This window comes from Fringilla coelebs (assembly GCF_963513975.1).
Source record: "Fringilla coelebs genome assembly, chromosome: 3".
NCBI lineage: Eukaryota > Metazoa > Chordata > Aves > Passeriformes > Fringillidae > Fringilla > Fringilla coelebs.
The window spans coordinates 61,383,387-61,407,016 of record NC_140030.1 but is presented as its reverse complement, the minus strand read 5'-3'; the positions used below and the strand labels follow the sequence as shown (position 1 = coordinate 61,407,016).

At 40.8% G+C, this 23,630-nt stretch overlaps 1 protein-coding gene across 5 annotated transcripts in view; it reads right to left on the bottom strand.

The window, feature by feature from the left end:
• Positions 1-23,630, bottom strand: part of ARID1B (AT-rich interaction domain 1B) — a 325,491-nt gene that overhangs the window by 78,075 nt on the left and 223,786 nt on the right. For all 5 annotated transcript variants that reach the window (XM_084203719.1, XM_084203720.1, XM_084203721.1 and 2 more), the window contains 2 exons: positions 20,553-20,796; positions 3,513-3,602 (listed from right to left, as the gene is read on the bottom strand). In XM_084203719.1, coding sequence (XP_084059845.1) covers positions 3,513-3,602; positions 20,553-20,796 — 334 coding nt within the window. The remainder of the gene's footprint in view (positions 1-3,512; positions 3,603-20,552; positions 20,797-23,630) is intronic.

Genomic DNA, 23,630 nt, shown 5'->3' with positions numbered 1-23,630 from the left:
TCAGGAAACTAATTTAGAGGGTCAATTGGGATGTGCTGGGCTTCTATTTGATCCCTAGAAATAACTTCAAACTCGCTGAACACTTCTGGCTACTAAGGACATCCTCAAACTACAGCTTCCAAAACCCAAACAAATAAATAGATACAGCTGAACACAGGGAACTCAAGTGGCTGTGTGCCTCAAGTATTTGTTGAATGATTATGACAGCTGCCCTACCTCTGGGGCTGATACAAAGAAAGTGTATAAAGAGCTTTGACTTCAATAAACACAAAATATGGAACCCCTACTTTTGATCATATAAAGGAAAGTCTGGAGGAGATCTATTATAAACAGAGAGCAAGATGTGCATCCTCCTTCCTCCCAAAAATGAAGCAAGTTTCGATGACTACCTCAATTAGTCATGATTACACTGTCATTACCATAGCCCCAAGTAATGGTAATTGCTGGGATTCAGCAGCAGCTAAACACACTCTTGCTTGTCCAAGAGATTTCCGACACCAGTCTGTCTCCACAGCTGTCTGACTCCAACAGTTCTTTAAGATGCATAGGACTTGACTTCAAGTCCCACTGCTCTCTAAGTCATGTGAGCTAAGAAATAGTTTATGTACATAAAATAAATGCAATTTCTTATTTCTTAGGTAGCCAACGTGTGTTGGCAGAACTAAAACCATTTAACTGATTTGGCATCAAACAACAGCGGCCAGTTACCTGTTGTGGGACAAGAAGAGAAGTGCCTAAAACAGCAGGATACATTTACACTGAGCAGGTCCAAAAGTTCTACAGCTTGGGCAGGACATGAAAATTTTAAAAATTATTTTTTAAAAGTAAGCATTTTAATGCTTATTACAAAAAGTATTACATAAGCTATATGAAAATAAACCTGAGGAGCACCAAAAAAAATTAATCCCCCAAGAAACTCCTATTGCTGTATATATGCAGTACATTACTACTCCCCTACCATCACACACAGAATGTACATGTAAAAATGTGGTCATTGCTTCATGCTGCATTGTGAGACAAGAGATGTAGAGTCTTAGGCAGGCAAACATAAAAATCCCAGAAGGGTGCTGAGTAACCATGGAAAGCACGGTAAAATATAATCAAGCACTTTAACAATAAATTAGTAAGTGTAAACTTAATGGTTCAGGGTAGTGGTTTAGCATCCTGAAGTGCTACAGCTCAGACTCCACCCATTGGTCAATCTTCATGATAGCTGGTAAATAACATTTTTTTCAAGTATTGAGAGCAGAGGATTCTGCTCAAGCAATGATTAGTAGTCTTTTGTTCATCCAGTTCTCCCTCTAAACAAGGAAAGAAATGCTATAAGAAGTGTGAAAACAAACAACATTACCTTATCCTATGGAGTGTCTCTGGGGTTTTTGTTTTCATTTTCTTTTAATTTTTTTTTTCTTTTTTTGGAGAAAGTGTATCAGTAAGCCGAGAGTTTAAATTACTGTAACAGATGCCCAAGGATCAGGTGTCCTTAGCAGCAACGATTTTCTGCTCAGGTTTTTATCAGTAAATGACAAGCACCTTCCCTTTGAGTCCCCATCATTCCCCCTCCTTCCTTTCTTCAAGTTCTGTGGAAACCAGTTCAAGCAAGCAAAGGAATCAACTAATTTAACAGCCTTTTTAAAAGGTGAAGTTTTCCATTTCAAAGGAGCCTCTAATCAATGACAGGGCACAAAAGGGAATGCACGCATGTTTATGCGCATACAGCACAGACTTTAGAGAAGCTTTGGGGAACATGTTCTGCAAAATCAATACGACCTAGCTAGTTACAAATTTTGAATCTCCTGCATGAAACAAATGGACTTCTTGTACAAGCTGGGTCACAAGGATCATGCATATTACACCAGATTTTGCATAAAAAGTGTTCAAAACCTGCAACATTCCTAAACACATTTTCTCTAAGAACATACCCGCAATTCTCACCATGTAGACGAAAAACAAACTAAATCAATCTGTAAATTTTACTTCTCTCACTGTTACTTACTTGTTAGACTTCCCAATTATGGCAGCCGTGTTCTGTTTTACTTCTGAATACCTGTTTGCCTCTCTTGATCATACACTGAACCCCAGTTTTGTTCTACAGCAGAATAGAGAGGTTTGACCTTTGCAGTTCTGTTAGACCTGCCTAACTTGTCCCCCAAGGCCAGGTGAGGAACATTTCCTGCAGAGATAATTATTACTGGGCACGATAACATTTTATGCCAAGACCCAGTTGTGCCAGGAAATGCACACATCTTTCTGAGATGTTTGGGTCTTCAAAGCTTTCATATGATCCATTCCTGCTGCCTCGTGACATTTCTATCCCACAAAGCATCCTGTCTTTGCATTGGGTACTGAGGGCATTCTTTTTTTACCAAACAAGTATGTCATTCTGAATTTCTTTAATGGGAAAATGTGTCCCTGCACTAACAACTGAGTACTAAGAATGACTGAAAAGGAAACAGAAGAAACCAGCATGGAATTCTGTATTTCATGTTCTCATTAATCAGCATTCCTGGAGGAGGGGACATTCAACCCAGAAAAATAGCAAAAATTAAGACTCTGCTCTTCTTTGTGAGTCCTCTTAGCTCCTCCTGGATGCTATCCCAGAAATTTGTCATTCTGTGAGTTCAACTTGTTTCACTGTGAGAAAACTTCTAGTATTTATGGTATCCCCATATGGTGCTACTTGGGATATTTCTGGAAGCAAGACATTTTAGGAGGGGCATTTCATAAATAACTCCATGTTTATCACAGTTATCATGTGTCTGTTTTGCAAGCCTGTCACTGGCACATGTTAACCACTGCATGGACAGGATGCCCGGTTTGCAGCAGTTGATCGCACGTATGGCCATGCAACAAAGCTGTGACAACTGTATTCCATGAGCCAGGGAGAAAGGAGGTGAAAGGAAAAAGGGCTGAAAGTTTATAAAAGGTAAATTTAACTTAAAAATGTTCTGCTTATTTTTGTGAGCACATGGTAGGGAGCACCCTTTCAGAACAGTGCTCTTGCCTGCAAGGTTTTCCATGGCAAAATTTCCAAATGATTGAACCATTTGACCTAAATATTTGATTTCCCTTTATATTTGAAGGTATTTTATCCTAGAACTGGCTAGAGGACTATTGTGTCCATGCAAAGATATTAGAGATGACAATTTTAAGAACAGTAGCAAAACTGCTCCTAGTTAGCACTCTTTCTCTACATCTTAGTTCCAAGATAAGACAAGGAAGAGCTGTATTCTCCAGGACATGACTCAAGTATTTACAGAAACTGCTTTTATATCCTGGGCATTCACTGTATTCTGAGAAAACCTTATTTTCAATTATAGTTTGGTAAAACCTGCTATTCAGTTGCTCTTTCCCCCAGAGACAGAAACCCCCCAAGCTTTTTACAATGAAGACTGTCATTATTTTCCCTGGGAAAAGAAAAGAAATTCCAGGAAATCTCACATTGCTAACATGCAACTTAAAATGAAGGCTGCATTTGGCACCAACTGAAAAAGCCCCAACACCTAACAAACCTCGGTCCTGTGGCATTGGTGACTGGCTCAAGGCAGGGTGGGAGCTGGATTCTGACTGGCTGCCAGGAGGCTGCGGTGGCATCTGACTGCCTGTAACACACAGAGAGAAAAGGGAAAACACACTTGCTTTTAGCATTTCTGTGCACAAAACCAAGCATTGCTGCATTTTTCAACCACTCAACATCAAAGAAAGTACCAGCTGTATAAGGTAAAGACAGAGCTCAACAGGTCTAGCTTTTTTCATACGTTTTTCTTTTTTTTCCCTTTTATTTTTTGAAACCCATGGAGGAAACATGCACAAACACATTTAGCAACAGGCATGGCGAAATGTTCAATTTCGCACTGCGCGAGTTCCCAACCTCACCAACATGATCCAATTTATAGCTGCAAATCTCCTGACACATATTTCTGTTAGGGAGTTTAACAAAATCCAAGTCTGCTGAACAATAGGGCTCATCCTGCCTAGCTTAAACTGGCCTCCAGCCAGGCAGACATGGACTGCTGCCAACAATATTACCAATGAAAAATTCAGTCAATACAAAAATGACTAACAACAACAGTTTAAAAAGTATTTAAATGAATCAGTGGTTTTAATATTGTTTGAATGTCCATGTAGAATATGGGAATAAAGAATAACATGTAGGCACGCATGGTGAAAGTGAATGTTTGAAAGAGATCAGACAGAAAAGGGGTATCTTATTATTCAAATAAAAACAAGGGGAAGTTATTTATTAAAATAACTAGCCAGAATAGACACATCCATTTTTATGTCCTTGTTCTTGCTGTCTACCCACCCAAACAAGCAGAACACTCTCAGTGCTGTCTGTGAGGCTCGGAACAGAAAACGTTCCCTTTCAGTGTTAATGGATAATAAGGCAGATGCTTACTGCACTGATGCAAGTCACTCCTCTGGGTCACCATTCAACACCGTGTCAAGCAGAAAGGTCCATCTTACCATCCTCCCAATGCCCCAGGAGCCTCAAGCTGAAGCATCAACCTGCCCCAGCCCGAGCAAGAGGACGAATGAGACCTAGACATCCCCTAGGACTCTTTGCTCTTGGTCTTATACATACCTGCTCGTGACAGCCCAAGTGGCCTGAAGACCACCTCAGGTTAGGCAGCAAATACATACTTTAAGCATTTAGACACTTGCAGTGACGAGCACGGTATAAATAGCAGCAGACAGATTTATACCCCTCATCCTCAGAAACTGTTCAGATTGTTTTCCATTTGAAAGAAATGGAAAGAATAAAAACACAGGCAATAGATTTGTGCCTGCTGAGACTCATTTCCTCCTGCTCAGCAGCTGCCCCTCTGCAGTGGCAGGAGCAAGAATCCTGCGGACGGTGCTGGCGCTGGGAGCCAGGCTGACAGCGGGGCACCAGGGGCTGCCCTTCAGAGCCACCAAGGGCCCCGGGTTGGACATAAATGCAGGAAAGCAAATGTGTCCCAAAGCCACCGGCTCTCAGCAGCAACTCTGAAGAAGGGCCAGATTGATACAGAACAAAGAGAAAATCTGTGAAATGTGAAGTGTAACCACTGCCTAGCTATTCAGATGAGGTGCTTTTGCACTAAAAACATGACAGTCAACATTACCGGGAGCAGCTGTGACAACTGTCTCAGAGATGCAAATGCTGGACCAGAGGCAGAATTGTTCCTCCAAAAGACCAAACATGCCACTCAGTGCCCAAGGCTTTGGGTTCCACAGCCCATTCACGAACTCTGAGGCATATGACAATAATAATGACAAATTCCAGCTTATGTTTTGATGTCACTCAAGAGCAGGCTGTGGCGATCGTAAGTGCCTGCATTATAATGAAAGCTTTCGGCTTGACAGGAAGGATTCAGTGACTCAAGACTGTAAACAAACAGCATTTCCATGTTAACACAGGGCACTGCCACTTCCACTGTGTATGCCCCAGGCACCGCTATCAGAGAGAGCACTTCAAGTTGATGCAAACCATCTAAGATTTCTACAAACACTTTAAAAAAGTAATAAAAAGCAGGGGTAGTTCTCACTGCACCGCATAGCTCTCAGAGGATCCTCCTTTAGGTGGATGCTTGGCAACTTTGAGAGAAGCTATAGTGCAGAAAATATCTATGATAGGCAACATATTTTGCATATTATAGATGGTGTCTGGTTTTTTTTACATTGATAGTAACATCAGTTATCTGGCTGGAGCCTTATTCCACACAGGCAAATGTTCAATCACAGACCAGTAAAGTCAAAGTGTAGAACAGTACCTGTACAACTTTTATGAAGAAATCAATTTCATCCACATCTTCAGTCAATACAGACTCTGGAGTTTTGCAGATTCACTGGAATTTTCAGTCTGTGCAAACATTTATGCTATTTTTTCGGTGTACTTCTGTTTTTTTTTCCTTATTAAACAAACTGTCAAGCAAAACTTTTGTTTCACAAAGAAAAACGGTTTCATAAACATGACCAACTCTGCACAAGTAACAAATTCCCAAGAGAAGCATCCACTGTGCTGATTACCAGTGGGCGCTACAGATGATCCAGGTGCTGGACATGATGGTACTGCATCAGAGCGTTTTCAATCAAACTGCCATTTTATTCTTAGAAGTGATGTGAAAGGTAAAGGGAGGTTAAGCACCCAATACCTTTGAAGACTTGAACTGAACTCTTAATTTGGGTATCTAACTCCTATTGATTGGGAGCTGATGACAGGACTTTAAAACCTTTGAAGATCCTGTCTGTCATGCTTTTTAAGTTTCTTTGTCATGAAAAGAAATGACCTTAAGGATTTTCCGTTTCTTTCCTTTAAATGATAGTAATCCTTTTTTCTTTCAACCAGTATTGCTGTTGTGTTTCTTGGAAGACATTTTAAATAACACATGAACAGACTTTTCTATTTTATTAGGGAAGGAAAACTTCTACGAAATGAAACCAACCTTTTTTCATTTTTAACATAACTTCTACAACTATCCAAAATCCAGTATTTTTCTCTTTCACTGACAGACTGCTGCTTCCTTTGACCCAGTGATACACAGAAGAAAGTTTAAACAGGGATGATAACCTTTTCCCATCTTTTGTATACCACTGCTGCCACATTGGTGAGATACTCCACCTGCCAAAATGTATGCAAAGTGAATACAACAGAAGTTTCACAATATTACTGTTATGCAAAGCCAAAGAAAATGCAATAATGCATGCTAACAGGATAGAAGCTGCCATGCTAGTTCTTTCCCCTATACTTCACAGAGGAGCAAAATGCTATACAAATTTATATAGCTATCTAGTAAAATTAGTTGTTAAAACTACTGAAACCAGCAGTCTACCTAATGTAGTATCTGCTATTTAAAATACGAAAAAGTCATCTGAAGAGGTAAGGGAATTTAAAAATGCATAATACTATATTTGTAAGCGGGTTTTCTATTTTTTACATTACGTCAAATGCTTTTAAATTTTTTCACTTTGAAAATCTTCACTTCAAATGAAGTCACGAGAGAATGTGTACTATTTTTGTCAAAGATGGACTGAGAAAAGTACTAAACAGAGACTGCATTATGGCTACAGCCTTGGAGTTAAACTGTAAAAAGTAAATTCCTTAGGGTCAACACAGCAAGCAAGAGCAGACCTTTGATATTCTGCTGAGGAGGAGTCCTTACAGTCCACATCAACAATGTTTTCAAAGATGCTGAGGGCTCTCTGCTCCTATCACTGTAATGATACTGGGGGATGCTCAGCTGTGATGCCCTGTACCAGCTGGACAATGCCTCCCAGAATAATGCCTGAACAGTTGAGTCAAGAAAACACTTTGGTGATAACAGGTTCCTCTGGGAAATAGCCAGTTAAGGGGGGAAGGAGGGGTACAAGCACAGGAATTTTAAGATCATGAGGAACTGGAGGGTGGGGGACTGATCACAGCCTGTGTTGAAAATAGAAAACTAAGCTGAAGGAAAGAAGTTACAGATCTTGTGGGTTGTCTTTGGATCATTCCCAATCTAATGTAGGAATTGAGAGCTATGACTGGATTAATGACATTGATTGATCACAAAGTAGGTAATATTGGTCAATGCAAAAGATGATCAAAGTACTACCTGAGAAACCCTAGGGACCACCTTTTGGCTTGGAGTATTAAAAATGTAAACATTTATATACATGGATCAGAGCCAGGCCTTTTATAACTGAAGAGCTGTAGGTTATCAGGCAGACATAGGAGGAAAAAATGAAGGAAAAATCTGACCATATCTGTTGACCTAAAATAGTTATAGCTTACAAACAGCTATAACTAACTATGTCATGTGGCACTCAAAGAAACAAATTGATCACTAGCACAAATCAGGAGGATTGTTTACAGTAGAGGTAAGACAGCACAACATCACTGCTGATGTGCCACCGGTGGGCCTTCATAGACAAACCCAGAAAGCCTAATACAAACTGGAATGGGAACCAGCTACCAGCATGAAATGATGGGAGGCTGAAAGTGTAACTATTATTTAGTATGACAAAAACTAGAGCTGGAATTTTGTGACTTCTTTCTAAGAATATATTTGAGGCTAAATATCAGGGAGGAAAAGGCATGATGATGTTTAGGAGGATAATCAAACCATTATTGGAACTTGAAACAACTTTGTTTTAGGAATAATGAGGTCCTGAAAATCTAGTGATTAGGATGAAATCTGATAAAATAATAGGATAATCATCACACAGTCAATGTTACAATAAAGGCTCACAGACCAGAAGAGAAATTCTGGGTCTCGGATCCCTACATCAGAAATGAAAGAACATAAGTAGGCTTCTATATGGGAGTGTTTCAAATGAGCTTTTCAGGAAATTGGAAGTGAGGTGCAAATGACCTCAAAGGAAAGAAATTTTTCTATGGGTAGCATAAAGGGAATCTGGTCATGTGTTTTGTGTTATCTCTTTCATCTCATAAAGCCTATGACCCCTTAAGAATAAAGATTATTTTCTTCCTTAATTTATGCATTGTAGCCAAGCTTCCTGTTGTATCAACAGGAATTTTTAAATTACTTATTCATTCCAGTAAAAAGCAAGGGTTGTCTGCATATCCTCTCAAATTAAGACATGTAAAATATTAAAACCTTCCTCCTATCTATGCAGTAATCTGAGTGCAGATGTTTTAAAAGGCCTGGCACATGAGGACCCTTTCAGATACAGCAGCTGTGGCTGTGCTGGGGATATGTGGAGTCAAACAGACCAAGCCTTTTGGCTCTGTTCAGCACCACACTGCAGCTAACAACCCCTTACAATGCTGAAAATCCACTGCAGCCTGCTTACCAAGACAATTTCCACCACCCTGAGGCAGGAAATTGGGACCAAACCCAGAACCCTCCTGCCTTGGAATGCTCTTGGTGGCTGACTAAGAGGTTCACTGAAGGTGGGACTGCAGGAAGCTGATTTGTTCCATTGCAGCAACACAAAGCTTCTGTACAAGCTTCCAAAGAAGGGGATTATCAACTTAGGCCAGATTTAGGGATGCTCTATATCATAAAGTGTTATCAAGATTGTTGTCAGGCCTAGCCCTGATTTTCCATACTGCCTCTTAAAACAAACGTATCGTGCTTCAAAGACACGTGATTCTCTAACAGACGTCCGTGAGTATCACAATCCGTGTAAAATCAATAAGCAGCACAACCCCCTACTTTGCTTCTCACGAAAGTGTAAAATTCTCAGACTACCAAGACTTGAAAGTTACACTCTCACCTGCTTTTTGCTATCTATGTCACATTCACCATATCAAGAATGGGGTTGTGGGTGAGTTTCAAAGAAATCACTGTAACTTAAGTGCTAAATTGCTCTCAAGTCTACATTAAAAATGCAACAATGAACAAAGGGGCCTAGAGAACCCTAACTCTCACTTTTCTCCACACAAATGCAAAAGCATAAACATCTTAATTTCATGAGTAGAAGCTTGACATGATATAACATTTAATAACATGAGTTTGACATGATATAACATTTAATTCAAAATTAAGTTGACACTGACAGGATGAGGTAGCTACTCAATATTTTGTTTCATCCTCATTACTCAGCATGTAGTCCCAAGGTATTACTTATGGAACACCATCCAAATGTCACCCTTACCACAGAATAATTCATTATATTATGGACTTTAAAAAAAAAAAAAAAAAAAAATTAAGTAGCTGAAACTGGGGTCTGTCAAATTAGACATCTGAGATTTATTCCCAGATTGTGGAACCTCTGAGTAAGGTATAAAGACTGTAACAAATACTCAGGAGTATGAAGTGAAATAATTGTTAGTACTGCCTGAACTGACAAACGGTCTTGGTGGCAAGGGGCAGGAAAGAAAATATATTGCCCTCCAAGGCCAAAGCTCTTTTTGGTCTGGACAGGAAGGGAGAGCAGCAGCAGACACTGCCAAGCAGGTCTGTTTCATCCATGCCCCATCCAGAAGTCACCTCTGTGTTTGGATCAAAGTGAAGCACATTCTCCTGAGATTTTGGAAGTAAGCCCAAAGCAAGCTGTCAATTGGAATCTCCAGAAGCATGCGACTCACCCAAATACTGAGTGGCTTTCCAGTAGGTCACAGCAAGCCCCTGTCTGCCTGAGGACTATTCCTTTCCAACAAATTCCAAAATTCTGCTGCAAACCAGGAAGGCAGTAGAGCTCCTCGATATTCAGGATGCATAATTTAATTACTTGTATAAGCAAAGGCATAAATCAATCTAAATCTAAGAATCTGCTTCTCTATCTTCAGTAACACCTACCCCAAACCTGTAATTTCACTTTGCAGTTATGAGAAGTTTCATTTGGGGGAATCAAATTTTTTCTGCTTTCACCTCTGCCTAACTCTGCATCCATTTAATGCATTATTTCCATTAAGCTTGGGAGAGTTTCCAGCCAAGGATATTTCTGCTGGAGGCCAGTCCAGAATGGTGCAGCCCAGGATAGCAACCAGTTAAAGCTTTTCTAATCCCCACATTCAGAAACGGTGGCTCACAGTGGCTGGCATGCAGGAACTGAATAGAGCAGGCAAGCTCATATTTCTCTCACCAGGCCAAATTAATAAAAACAAAACCTGATTTCTCCTTCTCGTTTTCCTATTCTTCCTGTTCCCCAATATTTTTCCTCTTTCAAACAATTTTTTTTTTTTTTTGTTTGAGAAGCCTAATGTTTGGCTGCCTTCTGAAGAAATGGGCACAGTGACAGATGAAAGGCCGTATTCATCGCCTAATTCAGAATAGGGAAAAACCGACTGCTGTGCATTTAAGATTCTAACAACCTTGCAATTTTGTAGAGCCGTTTTCCCCAACCCATTCTTTTGAAGAAATCTGCTTTTATTCTGTTAATAACTAACCACAGTTGCAGCAGCATGGATCCGATTAGCAGTTCTTACGCTACAAAGGGGGTTGGGGGGGAGGCTGTGAACAGGGTTGCCAATTTGTCCACCTGGGTCCCCAGAAGAAAGATTAGATGAGGTGCTTGCTCCTTTCTTCCCCACTCGCTCGCTGCTCTGCACTAGACAGACCTCTTCAAAGCTCAGCCACTGATTTAATTTCTTTTCTTCCCCCTCTAAAGTCTCGTTTAACCACCCCTCCACATGTTTTGCACTCTGTCGCTGCGTCCCTCCAAAGCGATGGCGTGAATTGGGATGAGAGGGGCTGGGAGAGGCTGCGGCCACAGCTTGCCAGCACTTTCTCTCACGCCTCTAAAGGGCCTCTGAATTTCTTTTAGATTTTGAAAATTGTATTTTCTTAATTTTTTTTTTTAAAGTGCCTATGTTCTTTAGGGAATGATTCAGACCTGGTAGGCATACTGTGTTTTTTCATTCTGTCCTTTTAATCCTTCCATAAAAATGGTAGTTTTGCTTGCATTTGAACTGAAGTAGAAGATTGTAAAGGGTTGCATGGATTTAGTAATCTGTAATTACTTAGGACACATCATTACATGTTTGTAGTAATTACGTGTAATGCAAAAAGCATATGCTTCAGCTAGAGGAAAACCATTCTCAAGTTTTCTATAAAATGTCAATTAAACAAAATATAAAACTGCAATTGATGCAAGTGCTAAATATCTAAAAGCTCCTAACAAAGGAGAGTGTAGTGTTTCTTTTTGGCTCATTTCTTCCTTGCAGAAATGAAACCTACCCTGCCACACACCTGAAACTTAAAACCTCAGAATTCTATTTAGGGATTTAAACCAAGTTCCAAAAAGAAGAATTTTTCATTATCAGTGCTCGTTCTCTAGACTGTATTTATAACTAGGAGGAGATTTTTTTTCTCTAAGCTGCTCCTTATTGTGTCACCTGCATTCAAGAGCCTGAGAAGCACAACAGATGTAGCAGACATACATTTCTAAAATTTGCCACCTAATAAAAATCTTAACTCCTAGCTTTAACATTGCTAAATTTTAACGAAGCTACATATCAATTTTCCTTTATAATATTTGCAGTGTAAAAACATGCAAGATGGTGAATGTGACGTGAAATTGCTGTTTCTTATCCATATTTCTTTTCCCTTCATCCACATAAGTTTAAGAATTTCTCAGAATTGGGCAGCATTAACTTTGAAGACTATCAGCAATGGAGTTTGAGTTCTCCTTGCTCCTCCTGGCTCTCTCAAGTCTAGCAGGAAAATTGGAGCAGTGCTACGTGGCAATGAACTATTTAGTTAGTCCTGGCTGCTACTCCTCATGCTAGATCACTGTCTCTGATTAAAGAGCATTTTAGTAGCAAAATGTATGTGCTCTCACTAATACTACCCTCAAAAGGAACAAACCCTCAGCTAATCTAGTTTTTCTTATTGTGTTATATGGCATATTACACAGCCCTGGTCTCAGAAATTCTCAGGGAAGAGGGAGAAAAGGGCAAGTTGAATGCATAAAGGATAAAAGCACCTTGAGGCAAACCTGCTTCCAAAACCCATTTGGTGGGTCTGATCTCCCTAGAAGACAAGATCTATCATGCCATATTTCATCTTGCCCGACAACGATAAGCGAAGCGAAGCAATTCTTCATGTATTTTTAATCAACCGAGAACTTTCATCTGGCGAGCTCCCTCCGCAAGGTCACACGCACCACGTGCGGCCACGTGCCTCTCATGCAGTTTGCAAACACCAACTCCTATGTCAGCTTCTGTTTGGAAGGGGGAGCATTAACATTAGCAACTCCTGGTTATATCATTTATAAACATGCAGATGTGGATTATTAAAGATTAATGCATTTTGGGATTGGTGTCGGCATTCCGTTTGTCTCACGCCGAAACCAATTCTGTTCTTCATTAGTCAACGACAACCCACATCACCCTGTTGTGGAAGAGAAATCAAAGGTGCAAGCGTGAATTGAGAATAAGTGATGAAACTGATTACTAAGAAACTTAACGGCTGTAATCAATCAACACATCACAATAATTTGAGTCCACTGTTATCTGAAAATGGGGAAAACACAGAGGAGCTTGCCGACGGAGTGAATTGTTCTTTTGTGTTTGCTTTCTAAAAATCCACTTTGCAATTTGACTTCCGTATCTACCTACAGAGCGATGCTGTCAAAGGGCTGTTCAAATCTTTCAAGTCACAGTTCCAGCTGCATGAATTTTGTCTCTAAGGAGGAGAAAGGATATCTCGCTTTTCATTAATTTTTAAAAAAATTATTATCTGGAGGTAGTGAAAATGTTCTTCTTTTGAGGCACAGAATTAATTCAAGCCATATTTGCAATTGCACGGACTCCTTCTTCGAAGGAGGAACACACCACGTATCTGTCTAGTCAAGTCTGACACTAACTATGAAGCATGAAGGCCACTTTAAATATCTCTCACGGCAGTGATACATAGTCCACTGAAAAAGTGAAAACTGCAGCAGCCTATCCCATCAGAGAAACCAAATACCTTATGACATTTATGCTCTATTTTATCTAGGTATAACAACCATCTGTCAACAACAACAAAAACATGCTGATGGAGATGTGAGAGACTTTTCCCATTTGCTCATTAATCACTGCTTAGTATTGCAAGGGACAAGGGAGTGAGAGACAACCTTTTAATTTATGATAAAACACAAATTAATGCCCTATTTGCCAACACCTATAAAGAGAGATGATCTACGTTTGCGTAGCCAAATAATGACAGAGTAAAAACCCCAACATACAAAACCAAACACACACCGCTTTAAATTTCTTGAGAAAAACGTAAGTGGGTTGAGAAAAGAAAGTTATAAAGAAATGCATAAGTTAATGATCAAATGTAAACAGTAATTGTCCAAGGATGGCCTTAGAACATGCAGCTAAAACTAGCAACAAACATACCTGTCAAATCTTGGCCACTGTGGTTGAGTATATTTGAATTTTGTTACGTGAAGCAGAGCACATGCATAATTATGCAAATATGTTAATTGGATTTCAACAGCCTTCATACTCTAGATGGATTTGTACCAGCAGGGTGCTACCAGTGACTCACAGAGCTACAAGAAGTGGCCTGTGTACGTGTGCTGCCACAGTGTCCACGGCAGCAGATGCCCTGCCATGCGGGCTGCTCAGCCATTGCCAGGATGGTGGAAGCAGGCCTGGCAGGAATCAGCAAAGAGGACAAACCAGGTATGGGGCAGAGCACAGCTATGGGGATGAGAACGCCACTGATCTGGCCATCCGTGGGAGGCTGCTGGACAATTCTCAGCGCTGGATCCTTCAGGGTGTTCAGTCCATAGGGCAGAAATGTTTGGCACTGGCTTAAGACAGCAATTAAACACTAAAACTGCAATGTGTGACTGTGAAATATAAACACAGACCCACCAGATATTAAGCAAATGAAACCTCTTAAAACAAAATCCCATAAACTACCCATAAAAAATAACCACCCAGAGCATGCTTTATTTTGTGATTTACTGTTTTTCTATCTGATACTTAACTTTGGGCCAATAAAAAACAGCAGGTTGTGGAAAATGAAACCCTCTGTCATCATGGAAACTGAACAGGAGGAACTTGAACAGCGTGTCTCTGTCTCTTTTCATCTCCTGCACCTGTTCTGGAAAGACCACCTCTGCAGAGAAGGACACCTCCCTGATCTCTGGCAACACTGCAACTATGATAGGAGTTTTTATAGTGTCTTTTGTAGCATAGGCTCTCCTCACAAAACCTGATTGAGACTATTTAGTTATTTTGAGAAGCCTTGAGACAACATATTATTCATCAGTTGTGACCTGGGCTGAATTCTAATAGGCATCACAGGCTAAATGCTCCCTGTGCTAGAAGCAATGCCTTGAGCTAGAGTGCTTTACAATTTGCTTATTTTTTCATCCTTTGAAAAGACAGAAACACTCTAAATGTTGTACAAACCAATCAAAAGAAAGGGTTTTAAACTACTACTATGTGAAACATTCACATATTTCATTTATAAGCATTCTAGATTTGCAAAACTGCTGATTAGATGTTTTGTGCACTAGAAGTGATTAAGAACATAGCTACGTCAATGGCATTTTGTGTTTTGGCTTTTTTCTGGTCTGGATGCCAACGAACAGCATGCATCTTCCTTGCAACAAGCTGTTGCAAGATTTTTGCCTCCGGAGAAGCCAAGGGAGAAACATTGATAGATGTGTTAAAATAATCTTTCTAGACAGGGGGATCATATCCATTTTACAAGGATATAATCCCCTCTTGTTTTGCAATTACTTTAGGGTATTTGAAACTTCAACAAAAAGCATAGTATTACAAATTAATAGATTCATACATTTGTTTGGGTTGGAAGGGATCTTAAAGTTTGGCTGGTTCCAACCCTCCTCCCCCCTGTCATGGGCAGGGACACCTTCCACTAGACCAGGTTGCTCAAAACCTCATCCAACCTGGCCTGGAACACTACTTCTAGGGATGGGGCATTGACAGATTCTCTGGGCAACCTGTTCCAGTGCCACTACTCTTATAGTGAAAAACTTCTCCCCAATAACTAATATAAACCTCCTTTCAGTTTAAAGCCATTTCTCCTTGACCTGTTACTCGTGTCCTTTTAAACAGTTCCTCTCCAGCCTTCCAGTAAGCCACCTGTAAGTGCTGGAAGGCTGCCTGCCATAAGGCTCCCTGGAGCCTTCTCTTCTTCAGGCTGAAAAACCTCAGTTCTCCCAAGCTGTCTTCTAGAAGAGGTGCTCCACTTCTCTCACCACCTTCATGGCCCTTCCCTGGATCTGCTCCAACTTAGGTTCTGCTAGTGTTGAGGACCCCAGAGCTGGATGCAGAACTTCAGGTGGGGTCTCATGAGAGCAGAGTGGCAGGATCCCCTCCCTCACCCTGCTGGCTATGCTGGTTTTGATGCAAAAGGCTGGCTCTCTGGGCTGCTAGTGCCCATTGCTGAGTCTTGCTGAGCTTCTCCTCCACCAACACCCCCAAGTCCTTCTCCTCAGGGCTGCTCCCAATCCATTCTCTGCCCAGTCTGCATCTGTTGGGATTGCCCTGACCCAGCTGCTGGACCTTGCACTTGGCCTCACTGAACTTCCTGAGGCTCACACAGTCCCACCTCTGAAGGCTGCCCAGGTCCCTCTGGATGCCATCCCTTCCCTCTGTGTGCCAGCTGCACTGCACAGCTTTGTGTCATCGGCAAACTGGCTGGGGGTGCACTCGATGCCACTGTCCATGTCACCCACAAAGACATTAAACGGTGTCACTTTCATATGGTAGTCTTCTCTCCCTCAAAAAAATTTAAAAGAGGTCTGTGCCATATACTATACAAATAGTGGTGGTTCACAGGGTAAGTATGTAGAATAGATCAACACCAAGGAAAATATTTTCCCAAATTCCTTTTTAAAACAAGATCTACAGTAAAACTATTATTTTACTATAGTATCTTCTGGAAACTGGTTCAACTGGTAGGCTTCTCTTTTATAAGGCATGAAAGAAAATCATCACTCCTTTTCTGACTCTTGCAATACAATGTCCCTTTCGACTATGATAGACTGCTGCTCATGTTTTTCTTCTCACAGCATTTTAGTCACACACACTGACTAACAAGCACACCAAGACAAGATTTCCTGTTACTGTTCCATCTGGGTATCCCATTTCCCTCTTGCTCCTCTTTTTTTGCCTGCAGTGCTGGCTGTAATGCTGTAATTCTGATGGATCCTGGAATTCAAGCCAGCTAGGTGTGAAAGACCTCCAGGTTTGCAGAGATTAGAGTTTAACACTGAATGGATTACATCCATTGATTCACATAATTATCACAAATAAAATTTGGGGTATTTTGGGTATTTTTAATCAGAGGACGACACTGACTGGTTAGCAAAAATTAAGAAGCCCAGCAATAACACTCCTAAACCGGAGTATCCACAAATGGATCTCATTCTGAAAATTGTAAATTCATCTGTATCCAAGTTCTTCAGTGAAAGAAGACAACAATTCTAATAAAAACAACAATGTAGCTGAAGCTCAACAGAGTGAAAATAAACTTGTTTCTTCAGAAAGTACATGAAATCTCTTAAAAGCACAAGTCAAAATACTGATCTATGTAAGTGAAGTCAAAATACTGATCCGTGTGAAAAAAATCACGTTTTTCTAAAGGCAGTATTTGCTACTCATTATTAGCACAGCACACCCTTCTCTTCTATAGAGATAAAAATTGCTGTAGGGGTTTAAAAATAATAGAATCTATTAACTTGTACAAAATCTGCTTGTCCATCATGGGTTAAGGGATTCCTGGCCTATCAGCAATCTTTCACAGAACTCTTAATATTAAAAAAATTTGCTGCTTACACCGCAAGGGAGAAAGAGCTGACAAAAGCCTTTGGCCAGTGAGATCAAAATTGGGGATGGGGGGAGAAAGGGGAGCTTAGCTTATTTACATTTTTGCTTTGTTAGTAAACTGGAATTGTTAGAGCAGGAGGGAAAGGGAAAAAAAAAAGAGAAAAGTGAAATTAACAGCCACTAAATCTTCTGGCAACAGCAGTGCATTTTGATATATGCTGCGTCAGCTTCCACTAATGGTTGAGGGTTGAATAAGGCACAGTTCAAGACCCGAAGCAGTGCGGGGCATCACATCTCATCCTTTGGAAGAATCTGTACCCTAATTATAAAGATGGCTACAAAATAAAGAGATCGGGATTTCTGGCAAAACAGAATAATGATCTACTTAATAGGAAATCTAAATGCCATTTTGAATCAGTAGAAATCATAGACAAGTAGGATTTCAGCCCTGTAATGAACATACATCTGAACAAGAAGTCTTCTGATTTTGAGAGAAAACTACCTTTCTGAGCAAAATCCATCCAAGTTGCTTTTTCTGCTCTTAGCAGTTAATCTCCCTGGTCTATTCTGGTAATGTGAATGGAAACAAAGGCTGTATATGCATGTGCCACTTACCACACAAAATATCCATCCAGTATTTCAGAGAGCACAGGAAGGAAATGCCCACTGAGCTAGGGACGTGCCAATGTCAGCGCTGCCTGTGCCAGGCTGTTCCTGTGAAATTTGTGGTGTGCAGCAGAAAGCAATGCAGGGTGGCAGGATTGCAGAGGGGTGCGGAGAGAGCTTAAACAGGCAGTGGAATAGAATCAGCCATTTGGGAGGTTTAATAGGGGACTGTTTGTTTGTCTGCCCTTTTGATGTTAAATTAGTTTTCAATTTTGTTGCAAGGAAGGAGCCATTGGGAAAAGGATGCTTCTCTTCCAGTAAACCCTGGGAAAGCAACACCTTTATTTTAACGGTCTTCCCACCAAGAACCCCCTGCAACATTTTGGCTTTCCCTAGCTATAGCTATCAGCAACACAACAGCTGCTCATTTTACAATGACTTGCTGGAGAGAGAATGATTGAAAGAGCCAATCTATGTCACATTGAGAAACTGTGGCACAACATCGCAGGAGGTAATAGGAGAGGAATGAGGTCAGAACAAACAAGGGTAGGGTGAGAACGGAGAAGAAAATAGCAGAGAACAAAATTACTAAAGGCAAGGTGCTGTACTACACAATCTATGTTTAAAAACATCTACAACCTGACTGCTGCAAACCGCCACAGAAATGCAAACAAGCTCTGTGATACTTTTTCTTAGGGTCTCACAAATGCAGCTGATGATAAAAGGTACCAAAGTCCTTGTAATGAAGAACAATGGTGAGAACACACTTAGGTGAAAGCACAGTCTAATTCATATAGCTTGAAAGCCCCAGCACCCAGCAGCATCCCTCTATCACAGGGCTCTAAATAGCAGCCTTTCTTCTGTTTTTTGCAGCTCAAGAAACAGCAGCAGCAGCAATGGTACCGCAGCTGCCCGGCTGCCCTCTGGAGAGCGCTGCCTTAGCTCATGTCTGGGAGCTCACCTTTACCAAGAGCTGCAGGGACCAGAAGCTTGTCTATGACAGGGAAACAGTGCAGGGTGATTTTGATTTAGCACCATTCATAAAAATTGTTCCTGAGAAAGAATTGCTTTTGTGTTACTGCAGCAGACCAGAAAACCACTGTGGAAAATGGTGGCACAGTTTGTATGTAGAGACAATGCTTTTCACTAGGTGAGTTACAAAATGAGCTTTTGGGGCTCATCTGAAAGGATGAAGTGACTCTGACTCTAACCCTGACCTCTGAGCCCATATCCCTTCTATTTTTACCCCATGAGGATTAGATGGTTTCATAAAAGTTATTATTCTCCCCCTACACACTTATGCTCATCCTTACATATCCTGACTACAATAGAGCTATTTGCAGCGTCACAACATGTTTTCCCTATTCAGCAACCAAGCTGCTAAAATGCTAATTCATTTACTCACCTGAATCTGACTGTGGCAAAATGTTGCCTTTCCAGCCACGAGGACTATCTGGCTTCACTCAACAACAGAATGGATTTCAACACCAAAAAATGGGAACCACCTTGGAAATACAAAGCTACCACACTGCACATAATGCAAATACGCTGTCCCCACTATTCCTGCTCCACCTGAGCATGTGCTGCCAGTCAGAATGGCTGGAGAGGTAAGAAATAACTGCAGGGCATGCACAGCATCAGGGCTCAACATGCTCAGGCCACATTTAGTACTAAACATTCCTGTGCGCACTGAGCTTACTTCCCTCTGCTTATCTAGTTTAACCTCTGCAGACAAACAGGCAGGAACATTTTACACAGATACCTTTGTATCAAATACCAAAACACATTCTACTCTCTGAATTTTAACCAGCATTTGGTTTACAGCAACACCCAAATCACCTAACAAAAAGGCACTTTTGCTTTTGTTTCTTTTAACTGCTGTCCATGTTTATTATTTTGTGGTTTTGTCAGCAACTGATGTTATCCCTAGAGTAATGTCAGCACTCTCCTACTCCTAGGAATTCCCCTAGTACTCAAAATGTCAGAAGATAATAAAAAACTTGAGCATCAGAAAGAGAATAAACTCATCTGGAATACTAAATACAAACTGCTGCCTGACCCTCTGGAATAAGAACAATGCCAGATGGGTGGGGATAAGGTAAGGACTGAAATTAATATATGCCATTTTTTCTTCTGGGTATCTTAACAGATTTCCACAAATTTCTGAATATACATGACTGTGTGTCATACTCTAAATTGCAAAAGAGAGCGAGCAGCAATCCTGCCACTGGTATTCCAATTACTACTGATTGGGCTGAATCCCAAATAACTTGCTAATCTTTGCAAATATTAAGAAATAGCTCATACAATATTCTGTATTCATGTCCAAAATTACATTGCCACAATACAGAGTTGGAAAATTTCTGCCTCATCCTGCAGGTCTGTATCCACCATTCAAGTTCAAGAGCCAAACCCAACAAAAATACACAGTTAGAACAAAAAAAGGACTGTAAATCATCGAGAGAAGTATGTGACAAATGACACGCAAACCAAATACAAAAACTACAATTAAGTATTCACATTGGTTGGTGATAAAGACATTTATTGAACACCTATGTGGAGTCAAGCTCAGAATTTTGAGCATTCTGAAGGCTTGGTAGCTGACGTTTAGATTGAATTTACCTCTGCTTTAAGTACGCATTTTTTTTTCAGAAAAAGGCCCTGAAAATGCAGGATTCTCAGAAAATAAGTTCGTTTGGAATATAGGAGTATTTATTTATGTATTTAATAAACCTACCAATTGGTTTAACTTTGTTTGTCAGAGCAAACTTACCTGGAATACTCGCTGGAGAAATGGGACCAGATCTGGACTGGTTGCTTCCAACGGGTGAGCCTACAGGGGAAGGCGATGGGCCCCCAGGGATGCCAGAGAGATGTGGAGAAGCATGAGGGGAAAACGGAGACTGTGCAGGGTTGCTCTGCTCCCCTTGGCTGCTCGTAGAGCCTGACGCGCTAACAGCTGAGCTGAGGGTTGCTTCAGTTCCAGTCGGCAAGTCGTCAATGGATCCAGATAAATCCTGAGGAAAAAGGAAAAATGACCATAAGTGCTTGCATGAATACTCAGGCCACAGGACTCAAGAGCCGGCATGGCAATAGATTCATTTGTTTACTTATTGCGGCAGATAACTGAGAGGTTGTCTTTAACATTTAACACGTAGTTAAATGATGGCAGAAAACAAGGACTGTATGCACAATTCTCTGCTTAATCTCTAATTCTTTTGAGAAAAAGAGCAAGCAAGGGCAACAAATGAATTGGAACCAAATTCATTCAGCATTGAATTTAACCTTTTCCATCTGGATTAAGCTTTCAAAATTAATCCCACAAATTCTGCCTGAGCATACCAAAACTAATGAAAATGATACATCAGTTTCCCTTTCACACAGTATTTAATTTTGGGGTTTGCTACCATTACAATCACAGCTTATACACTTCATTCTAAACCCCTACAATGAGAGAAGAGTGTAAAATATACAGCTCTGTAACACTCCCTTGCAGGTCCTTTGCCTTGCAACAAGGAGCTGAGAAGAGGCTCTGCCCTCGGCAGCAGCACTGGATCCGCTGGCCACCAAGGAACAAGGGCTGCTGCTTCTCCACTTCCACCAAACACCAATGTACAGCTCACAGGTTCTCTTCAACTTCGTCTGAATACATTGCTAAACAGTTACTCCATTTCAGCTTATAACCGCTGCATTTTGAATGAGAAATTTCCTCTGTAGGTCACAGCACATTTGAATTCTAACTATGAACTGCTGGACATATTCCCTCAAGCTGCAACACAGGAGTTACATTGGTCTTTGAATCTGCGGGAGTATTTAGGGGTTTTAAATAATTTTAAGATCAGATATGAAAAACCAAGAATGCTGTGACAAAGCAAGCACATGCTCCCCAACTGTCAGAAAAAATGTTAATTCCTAAGCATCACAGAAAAACCTCATACAAACCAAAAGGTGCCAATATTGAATGCTTCTGTAGCCATTGGCAGGTCCTGAGGAACATGTTACCATGTTGCTATTTCTACTAGCAAATTAAAACTCAAAAAAGTACAGATCTACCTCACATAGATCAGGTCATTAAATGACCCCCGAGACTTGAAGTAACGGGCATGACAGGGTGCATTGCTTTGACTCATCCTGACTTCATTGGTTTGGCTCATGCAAGTGGTTGCAGCACAGACACCACGACCCCTTGTCCAAATAGCACAGAAAGAACTGGGTTCTGCCTGAGCAAAGAGCTCAAGAAGCAAAGCCTTAGTGCTGCCTAATTTTCATAACAAAAAATGAAGTTTTTTAGAAGTCACACAACATGGACAGAGCTCACATGGTGTGAGTTAGAGCCCTGCCCAATGATGGCTACCTCCATTACAAGGGAGACTCCCAGCCAGGCTCCCCTAACAGACAGGGCATGGTCAGTCCTCCAAGGCATAGGAAGAGGAGGAGTAAGAGTTTAAGCACTGCTAACGCTCACTAGAGGCCGTAGAATGCTACCTGTTATTCCTCCTTGTGTGTAAGGGCAGGGAATACAAACCAGCCAACTTAGCTCTCTGCAGGGCATCTTGCAGGCCTTATTTCCAAGGGCTTCCCACAAATACTTCAAGAACAACTCTCACCACAGTTAAATTTTGCTTTTTCTGATAAGCATGAAATTGTACCTGTATGCCATTAGGCACATGAAAAGCAAAAGTTAAGGCCAAAACTTCAGTCTACGCTGCATTCACTCAAGAGTAGACTTCCAAATCCGTACAAATGGAAATTTAATTATGAAGTGGGCAATAAACTATTTTCACTGGGGTTTTTGGAACTATCAACTGTGAAAATGTAAACAAGAAATAACAGTGCTTGGTACTGCATAGAGCAACACTAGATATTTTTCACAGTAGAATGTATTTGGCAAACAGGTAAGCAATTACTGCTTTTCCATACATAATATGGTGTTTTTCTAAATGGAATCAAATTGCTGCTGTCGTCATGTGTAACAAATGCGGGAGGAAGTGCTGATAAAACAAATGCTGCTGAAAAGCATATAATAAACCTCTGAAAACAATGTTGCAGAATAGAGCCTATTCTAAAGGAATATAAATTCTGTCTAAAAACAGATAGGCACACAACTGACAGAAGATACAGAAAGCACACAGGTTTACGTTTAGAATAACAAAGGTTTTAGAAGGGTGTGTGGAGTAAAGCTTTCATTTGTGTTGGCAAACCAAAGTACTTGAAAAAAACAAATTTGCCAGGATAATGGAAAAGCTGTGAAAAAATTAGCACTGTCCTTGATGAAATGATCTGATGTTCACAAGCTAAGGCAGAACTTCAGCATGGGACTGAAATTCACTTTTCCCATCAGGTCACAGAGATTTCTCCAGCCTTCCACAAGAGCAGAACAACTAGTGAGTCTCAGCCATCTTCTAGAGTGCCTGCTTTCCAGCAATTTCTTCACTCACTTTATGAAACTCCTTCACCAAGGTGGAAAAGGAAGAGAAAAGCTTGCATGAAACCAGCCTATTTAAACTGCCCAGCCATGCCACCACCCTCAAGCAGTGCAGGCTGAGGGAGCAGCCTGGCAGGCACAGCACGCCCCAGGTGGGATTTTCTCCCAGGTATGGGGAACTTTGCAATCAGTGCATCTGCTCAAGATGCAATAATAGACACATGAAGAAAACTGAGAAAGAGGTTGATCTCAGGATGGCACAAAAGATTGTTACCTATCTATAAGTCTGGGCTGTGCAACACAATCTCCTACATTGTCTTCAAGTGGGCTAAAATAAGAAATATCAGCTGTTTTGAACCGGGTGGTTAGGGTTTTTTAATTTGGGGGGCATATGGGTTGTGTGTTTTGACTTTGTTGTTTTTCTTT